The sequence below is a fragment of the Panthera pardus genome, unplaced genomic scaffold (assembly GCF_024362965.1).
Source record: "Panthera pardus isolate Hobbes unplaced genomic scaffold, ASM2436296v1 HiC_scaffold_16, whole genome shotgun sequence".
Classification (NCBI taxonomy): domain Eukaryota; kingdom Metazoa; phylum Chordata; class Mammalia; order Carnivora; family Felidae; genus Panthera; species Panthera pardus.
The window spans coordinates 55,456,499-55,466,254 of NW_026526721.1; the positions used below are offsets into that span (position 1 = coordinate 55,456,499).

General features: G+C 39.9%; 1 protein-coding gene and 1 pseudogene across 1 annotated transcript in view; both read right to left on the minus strand.

The window, feature by feature from the left end:
- The window catches only part of MORC1 (MORC family CW-type zinc finger 1), a 162,134-nt gene that overhangs the window by 85,218 nt on the left and 67,160 nt on the right, over positions 1–9,756 (minus strand). Inside the window, exon 14 of the mRNA XM_053903323.1 lies at positions 8,550–8,704. Within this exon, the coding sequence (XP_053759298.1) occupies positions 8,550–8,704 (155 nt within the window). The remainder of the gene's footprint in view (positions 1–8,549; positions 8,705–9,756) is intronic.
- LOC109266204 (ERI1 exoribonuclease 3-like) lies at positions 1,238–5,881 on the minus strand (annotated as a pseudogene).

Here is a 9,756-nt window from a genome sequence, read left to right on the forward strand (position 1 = left end):
TTCTGTGTGATTCTGTATTTTACTACACACAACTACATCTATACATGTTTGAAAAACTGTAGGGGTGCCTGTGTGGCTCAGTTGGTTAAGCATCCAAAATTGGGCTCAAGTCATGATCTCATGGTTCATGGGTTCGAGCCCTGCGTCATGCTCTGTGCTGACAGCTCAGAGCCTAGAGCCTGCTTCAGATTCTGTGTCTCCCTCTCTCTGCCCCTCCCCTGCTCATGCTCTCTCCCTCTCAAAATAAATTAATATTTAAAAAACTTATTAAAAAAAAACCTGTAGCATATGGATGTGTGAGGTATAATGCCATTTTAGACAATTATTGGTAGACAGGAATTCAAACATTCCAAATAATACTCTAAAATCCCCTAGGACTCTCTGGCTCCTAGTTTAGAAACATACCATTCTGTGCACTGAGTACTAGAAGGAAGAGGGTCAGAAGACTTATGACAACAAGCCTTCAAAAACAAAACTGAGAAAAGTTAGGTTTCTTCTGTTTCTTCCCTCAAGAAGAAATAACTTTTACTTTCTAAGTTATGTTTTTGTTTAACTATTTTCAATGCTTTTCTTTGGATATACTCAGCTTTTTTAATCCCCTCTATGATGGGGAAATTAACATTAGACATAGGAATCTAACCTAAAGTATATTCCTGGAGTTATGTGTCATTATGGGCAATATAGCCCAGCCAGCTCACTCTCCTCAATATCTGGGTTAGTAAGTTTATCTTTCTACCAGGACTCACTTTAGTCAGACATATACAAAGCCCACTGACTTAATGTTCTCAAAAATCTAAAGATTCAAACTTACTTTTCTTTTTTCTCGTTTCCCCAACTTTGTTTAGTGGCACGTTCACAGTGGGGATGGGGGTAGACACAAGGTAGGGCCTGATCTGTCCTGGAGCCCAGGGGCACCACACACCATGCACTACAGATGGGAGGAGGCCCAGTGGGGGGCCTTGGTGGCCCCAGTAGAAGCCTGTGTACCAGGGAGGAGGCAGTAAGTACCTGGGTCCCTCAAGCCCATGCCCACAATGGGAGGGGCTAATACTGGACTGAGGTTGAGGGGAAAGGATAGGGGACACAAAGTGTCTGCTCCAGAGGGGCCAAGTGACCAAGCCCTTACCCAAGGCACAAGCCCACAGAGCAGGCTGGGGCCACTCTGGACATAGAGCTACGCCATTCTCCCTTTTCCTCTCTGGTGAGGGAAAGAAGGATTGGGGGCTGGGCCAAGCATCTACCCTGTCCTGCCCCATCCTGTCCTTAGCCAAACAGAATGGGTTTGATATCTATTGACAATGACCCCTTGATATGCAAGTGTCTCCATGATGTTGGCAATGTTCTTGCAGTCATCAATGCTGCCATGGGCCCTGCCTGTATGTCTATGTCTGTTTATGTCTAGAAGTCCATGGTTGGGCCAGCATCCTACGGTGAAGGTGTAAGCCTTTTTCAGATTAACCCGCTGCTGGAAGTAATCTGCCATTGGCAAGCTCAAGTACTGGCACCGGCCCAGAAGCGTGACTTTCAAGTCCCATCCTCCACGGGTGACAAAACTGATCTGACGTTTGGATCTAAGAGGACTTCTTTCTCCATCCACTCACTGACCCTCTCCAACACTTGTTGCAGGCTGGGCTAACCACCCACTGTGGCTCGAATAATCCCTGAGAGCTCTCTGTACAGAAGGGAGTAAACTGTGGATGGACCACGGGCTGGACCTGGTCAATCTCCACAGTCTGACCTTTTAGCTTCAGCATGAGGAATTCGATGATTTCCTCCACATACTCTGACCCTGGCCATTCAATCTACTTTTTTTTGTTAATACAACTTATGTTTTTTTTGTTTGTTTGTTTTTTAATTTTTTTTTTTTTAACATTTAGTTATTTTGAGACAGAGAGAGACAGAGCATGAACAGGGGAGGGGCAGAGAGAGAGGGAGACACAGAATCAGAAGCAGGCTCCAGGCTCTGAGCCATCAGCCCAGAGCCGGATGTGGGGCTCGAATTCACGGACCGTGAGATCGTGACCTGAGCTGAAGTCGGACGCTCAACCAACTGAGCCACCCAGGCGCCCCAATACAACTTACGTTTAATTCTTACTGCATTGTTTTAAATTCAGTCATTAAGATGCAACCTACTCTTCTTTACTAGGCACACATAAGCAGACTGAGGTCTTGCTTCTGGTATGGCAGGGGAAATCAGACTGTAAGAATAAGAGTGTATTTAATTCCAGAAAAAGAAGGGTACTAGACTTTTTAGTATTTTATTTGCAATATAGGTGAGATCCTCTGAGATATTTTAGCATGAAAATTCATTGTAGATGCAAAAAATGTCATTATCATGATAATAATATAAGTGCAGTCAGAAAGAAAAGGAAGCATAAGTACTGTCAATGGTGATAATTTCAATTACCAGGTGAAAGTAGTGTAAATGGATTAAATCTAAGAATGTGATTTTTTTTTAAACAGAAATCAATCCAATGAACTCCTGAACCATCCTGTTATTTGCTGAGAGCTGGCATGAAGTAATGATTTTAAACAGAGTACATATTCATGCCATACAAGTCAGGCAAATGTCTATATCATTTTTTATTATTTTAATTTTATCTCTCATCAAGTATGGATTTCTGTTGTTCCTGTCAAATAGTAAAATTACAAACTAACTTAGGTGACCAAGTGGAAGATGAAAAAAGTTTTAGAAGTATGAGAGCTAATAAGTGATAAAAATATGATAGAACAGAAGATTCTGGAACTCCTAATGGATCTGAGCATTGATTATTAACTGCTAATGTCATTAAAAAAGAGAGAGACCCAGGCAACCTGATGGTAGAACACACTACTACCTATGAAGCATCTTGACAAAAACCAACCAAACCAAAAAACACCACATCTAAATTTGGCCAAGCTGCTAGATTCTACCAATTTGCAAAAAAATTAACAGAATGAAAGAAGCTGTTAAACCACACCCAGTAATGCAGCGAGCAAAATTTATATGTGAAAACTACAAAACAACCGGCCCAGTTTTTCTTACAAATAAATTTCAAGGAAAAACAAGAGAGAAAAAGAAATATGAGGATGGTTAAGAGGGACTATGAGTTATATTATGACAGCAGATACTTAGAAATGTAACAACAGACTGGATATTTTATGCTATTAAGAAAGTATTGATAATTTTAAGTGTTTTTGTATTGTTATGTTTTTAAATAGAGTTCTTTCAAAAATACATGATAAATCCATTTAATATAATTATATAATATCTGGAATCTTCTTCATAATCTAGTTGTTGAAGAGTAGGTGGGAATATAAATGAAACTTGTCTGCCCAGGAATTGACAACTGTTGAGAGTGGATGATGCATTTATAGGTTTCATTATAATATTCTCTTTAATTCTGTCCAATTTTATAATCTCCCGTATATATTAGTTTGCTAGGACTGCCACAGCAACAACAACAACAACAACAAAAACAGACTGGGTGGCGTAAACAATGGAAACTTATTTTCTCATAGTTGTAAAGGCTAGAAGTCCAACTTCAAGACGTGGGAACGTTTGGTTTCTTGTGAGTCTTCTCTCCTTGGCTTGCAGATGGTCACCTTCTTGCTGTGTCCTCACATCATCTTTTCTCTGCACACACCCATCCCTGGAGTCCCTCTGTCCAAATTCCCTCTTCTTATAAGAACACCAGTCAGACTGGTTTAGGGTCCTCTCTAATGGCCTCTTTTTTAACTTAATCACCTCTTCAAAGGCTCTGTCTCCAAATATAGTCACATTCTGAGATACTGGGGGTTAGGGCTAAAACATATGAATTCTGAGGAAACAATTCAGTCTGTAATACCAAAATGAGAAATTTAAAAATATAACATATGATACTGAGAATATTATATTTTTAAATGAAATAGAATACATAAAATCTGTAACTTCAAAAACTGAATAAAAAAAGAGGTATGAATTATTTCTGGATCTGTATCTCCAAACAAACTTCTCTCATAGTCTCACCTTTCAATATTTTTATAGACCTCACTAAACATGTATCCCTAGCAGAAATGTTGCATTTCATTTTTCTTGTAGTGCCTTTCTGAGATCTTACAGACTGAAGTACAGCACAAGAGAAACAATATTTGTTGTGAGCAGCTAGCTAGATCTACCTACTAAAGTGTTATGGACTGAATGTTTGCATCCCCACTAAATTCATATGCTGAAAATTTAATCCCAGTGTGATACTACTTGGCAGTGGGGTCTTTGGGAGGTGACTAGGTCATGTGAATGGATCCCTCGTGATGGGAATAGTGTCCTTACAGGAGGCCAGAGAGCTAGCTCACTCTCTTTCCACCATGTGAGAATACCAGGGAAAGTCAGCAGTCTGCAAATTGGAAGAGGGCTCTTGCCAGAATCCAACCATCCTGGGACCCTGATCTTGGGATTTCCAGCCTCCTGAACTGTGAGAAATATATTTATGCTGTTCATAAGCCACCAGTTTATAGTATTTTTGCTATAGCAACCCAAACTAAGGTGTAAGCATTATTTTCTAAAGAAACTATTCACCTAACAAATATTATCTCTCATTTTCAGAATTATACACAAACCAAGAAATTGATATGAGCTAGGTGACAGCCTAATTAGGAAGAATTTTAATTGATTAATTGCCTTTATCCAGTATCTCATTTCTACCTCAGGGGAGGTCATCAGTAGAAGGCCAAGTGTTTGATTTTCCTCTCCTTCCTATGCAACAGGATTTAAAGGAAATCATAGAGAAAATACTGGCCAAACTTATCTGGAAAAACAGCATATTAATTAGAAGTCAACATTAGATTCCAAAAAAGGTAGTGATAACCTGAAAGGATGGGCTTAATAAGGTGACAGCATGTAATAGGACTAAATGTATGATTCTACTCTGAGGTCCAAAACCACTGGGGAAAAAATATAAGAGATGTATGTATGGCTTAATAAGAATACATATTAAAAATTTTATTGGGAATTCTAATTGGCAATAAAGACACTGAGGGTCAATAATGTGCTTACTGAGAGTTAACGTATTAGGTTCATCAACAGAATTATGACTTAAAAGAAAGGGTTGATGATCTCATTTTATTCAAGGCTGGGTTTCATCTGAAATTTCTGTGTCTAGGTGGCAAGCACACTTTATAGAGTATAACATGAAAATGGTGAATATATTTAACACCATATCAAGTCAAGAACAGCAACAGAACTTGGAAATGTTAGAATAAAACAAGACTGAAGAGAGACAGAAAGCTTGTCTTCAAAGGGCTGTCATTTAGAAAGGTTTTAGGCCTATCCTTCATAGGGAAAAATGGATCTGTATCCAAGAGGGAAAAATGATGTTGGCCTGGCTAACTCCTTCTCATCCTTGGGGAAATACCACTTCCTCCGGGCCTTCTCTGGCTCTCGAGCAATGGTGTCTGCAGCACCTATTCTTCTCTGTTGGGCACCAATCCTTCTTCTAAGTGTCAAATCATGGTAGCCTTGCTAGACTGCAAATTCCCAGAAAGGCTGGAACACGTCTGGCTTGTCAGTCCTAGAACACTCCATGTCTACCACAGATGAGTGAATGAAACAACACGTGAGAAAGAGAGTTGGCTCTGATATTAAAATGTATTTTCTAATACAGCTGTGCAGAGATTCACGGGCTGCCTCAAGAAGTAGTCATTTTTCTTTCAGAGGAAACCCCCACTCAGGCTTAAAATGGCAGTCCACTTGCCTGGGGCAGGGCTGGGTGGGGTAGAAGGGATTAAAGCATCAGGGAGGTGACTGGCTTATATGATTTTTAGCCTCCTTGCCAACCTGAGGCCTCATGGTCTGAGTTCTTCTAGGAAAGATGATGCTTATTATGTGACAGGTTTCACTTAGCACATCAGCTCTATTCTGATCCATTCTGGCAAAGTTTTGTAATAAATTTTGACGTAATTGCTTCTGTTCAAACCCAAATTTCATTTGCTGTTTCTCTCTAACTTTTCCTTCTTTTTATTTCCCTACTCCAAACAGCTGATGGTTAACGTTTCCATTTCACTATAAGGATGCACAACGCTTCAGAAAACACAGTAGCGGACAATGAGGTGAGGTCAGACTCAGAAAAATATCTCCGAGGTTCTCAGCACCATCTGTGCCAAACATAAATGCAGATTTGATAAATGACACAAAGTCATTTCCCTTTCTGCTGATTTGATTTTTACAAGGCCCCAATTTTCTATAGAAACAGACCAGATTTATAGCAAACACAAAGACTGTATCTTTTATTTATAGGGCAAAAATCTACCCAAGTACTTTTCATCAAATTTGTGTGCCCTCTAATACTGGCTTTTAGAGTATCAGTCAAGCATTAGATGACTTTGGTTATTCCTGTGGGAATGAATACACAAGGTCGATCTCCTCAGCACAGTTCCTGAGACTACCAATTCTGACCTTGATTACTTGATTCAGTTCAATAAGGAAGTTTGGGGATAAGATTGTCAGATAAGTGAATAAACACACATGCTCACTATCCTTTCTCCACTCCCTGACTTCCTTCTAGAGGAACATCTTTTGTAAAAGTGCCCCCAGCCCTAAATTAATTTGTAGACAGCCATGGAATCGGGAAAACAACCTGGTATTCACTAATAATAATTAAAATAGAAACAACTTATTTTGAATCTCGGTATATCTACTGAGACATTTCTGAAAAATGAGGTTGAGATAAAGATGGGAAGTTATACAAGGGGCGGGGGAAGCAGGCAAGTGACACCCAGAAGTTGAGATTACAGTTGTTAGGAGGACACCCCCACAGCAGGAAAAGGGGCTTCGAGAGAGCCCTTCCCGAAACAGGACTCAGTACGACAGTCCTGAGGAAGTGTGGGCTGGATGGAGATGATGCCTATCACCTTGAATTTCCATGCCTCTTTCTGAGGGCTTCGTTCCTTAGTCCAAGGATGAGCAAGGGAGATTATAGAGAGCATATGAGGAGAATTGGAGGAGTTACACACTTTTCAAATGCTTAACATTTTTTTCTATTCCAAGATAGCATTTGAGGACCAGACAGTAGATCCTGGATTTATACCTCACTCTGAATATCTTTCTGTTTTCTACAGCTTTAAGCATAACCCACCAAATAAGGTACTCATTCCTACATTTAGTAGAACTTCAGACATGGCTCTGAGAAAAAAAAGACACGTGGACAAAGTACGTCTGTGCTGACATGTAGTTCCTGCACTCTTCAGAGCAGTGCCTCTCCAACTCTAACGTGCCTACAAATCACGGCCATGACTGCTAACACATAAATTTTCATCCAGTAGGTCTGAGATGCTGCATTTCTCACGAGCTCTCGGATGACGCTGATGCTGCACACTCAGAGAAGGTTTTAGACCATGACAAGAAAATCCAGCTTTGGCAGGAAATCTGTGCCCACACCTTTATTCACACTCCTATATTTCTCCCCTGACTTCCTGTAGTCTTTTCTATTTCACTGCTGTAAGAAAATTTTAGGGCAAAGCGAAGTGAGTACAAAAGAAAAGAAAATATTCTAAAATCATAACCTCAAGGAGAGCAGTAAGATTTTAAGTTGTCTCAAGGGTAGAGACATAATTTGTGATATGCATGAATTATACATACTTCATGCAAATCATGGAACAAATACACAGTAGCCTCTCTATCTTTTTCCATAAACGAAGCCCTGTGTCTGCATAACTTAAAGGAAGTTTATTTCATTAATGCACAGCATACCATCTCATTTTTCAGGTATCTCTGGAGACTGAAGTGGTCTGAATAAGCCAAATTTCCCAGACAACCAAAGTTTATCTTAAGTATCCAATTGTATTTATTTAAATGATGTTTAATTGAACTCTTTTTGAATTCACATATTCAAGACTTGTTAGCTATACAAAACAAGGTTTAACACACATGCACAATTATCCAGGGTAAACAGTGATTATGCTATGGCAGGAAATAACAGCGCTATGGGAGCTACTCAGGTCTGTAAGGAACTATGTGCCCCTGTACAGTAGAGTCTTAGAATGGCCTCTGAGGCCTACCCAAAGCAAACTTCTGCTTCCTTCCTCCACAATCAGCTCTAATACTGCTCATTGCCCTCCTCTTACAAGTTTTTGATCTGCTGCTTTATTTTTCACATAATATTCTGGGAAAGATTCTGAGACCAGCTCCCTTCTCATTTCCCATATTTTTTTATTATTATATTATTATTATTATATTTTTTAAAGCTTCTTTATTTATTTTGAGAGAGAGGGAGTGCGCACACACACAAGCAGGAGAGGAGCAGAGAGAGAGGGAGAGACAATCCCAAGTAGGCCCCGTGCCCTCAGCTCAGAGCCTGATGAGGGGTTTGAACCCATGAACAGTGAGATCAAGACATGAGCCAAAACCATGAGTCAGACGCTTAACCGACTGAGCCACCCAGGAGCCCTATTTTATTATTATTATTTTAATAAATAAAAAGAGCTCTTTTACAGGGCTTTGGGCTACTGGTTGTCTAGGTCACTGCAATCATTCCAAATTAAAGAAATTACACAAGTTGATTCCCCACTATCTCTTATTATGACTACTGAATACTCACTGATCCCGGTGTCCTTACAGTACTGCACCAAGTACTGCCCCATGACTCTCAGCAGATGATTATACTCTTGGACATTGAGAAATTCCTGCTTATTATGGGATGGCTCCATGATCTCCAAGGGTATATTAACAATTCCAACCACGCCTGCACCAAGTCTAAGAAGAGTAAATACGTTAAAAAATTCTGAAAAATTTAGCCCAGGAAAAAGAAAATGCAAATATGCCATGGTCTTTTGAAATCAAAATTTTTTCCACGTAAATTTATTCACTGGGTCTGGACCATGTCAAAGTTTAACAACTTATGATATAATTGTATTTTGTTACATAAATCTGTAGTAATCGTAGGTGTGTTTGGTCTCATAGTAAAGAAAAAATCTAATGCACTGTTACTAAATTAACATGACTTTTTTTTCCAAACCTAAAGGTGCAAGAGGAGGCGTTTTAGCATGAGACACCACTAACAATGCTTTGCTGAAATAAACTAACATAACCCTCTTCATGATCTGGCCAGAGTCAATTTCTCCATCCTCATTTCATGGCAGGTTGGGTTCTTCCCTGTCATTGCAGAGGTCCATGGGGTGTTCAATGAATCCTACTAAGGGAACATAAGGGCCAGATTATCCTAGAAAGTGACAGGTATCTGCCTGTTAGTCTGATGGATAAATTCAGTGTTTTTCAGATTTTTAGCAACTTACGATATACGTAACCAGGGTATTTCTGCTTAGTGACAGAATATTCTGCTTGGTTTCCCTGTTTTGGGAAAGAACATCCAGTTGTCTAGTTCTTCCAAGGCTCCCAACTGCCCTTAGCAAGGCACACAAATCAAGCCTTCCTAATGTAGTGCTGCTACCTTACCATGTGTTTCACTACTTTCCCCTGCCACCTTGCCCTCCCTTAACTATTCATTCTCTAAGCCTAAATTTGGGCATCATTTCTTCCAGGAAGTCTGACTCAACTTCCCCCAGTTTGGTTTACTACTCTTCCCAAGTGCTCTTTTTGCACCTCATGCTTGCCTGTAGCACATATTCATCCATCTATCTGTCCATCCATCCATCCATCCATCCATCCATCCATCCCTGTTCAGGATGGATGCATCCTATTCCAGAAACTGGGAATACAGTACTGAATAAGAAAAAGAAGGCCCCTGTCTATAAAGTTTCTCTTCTATTGAGGGGTAACAGGCAGTAAGGGTGACCAGATCATTTCAG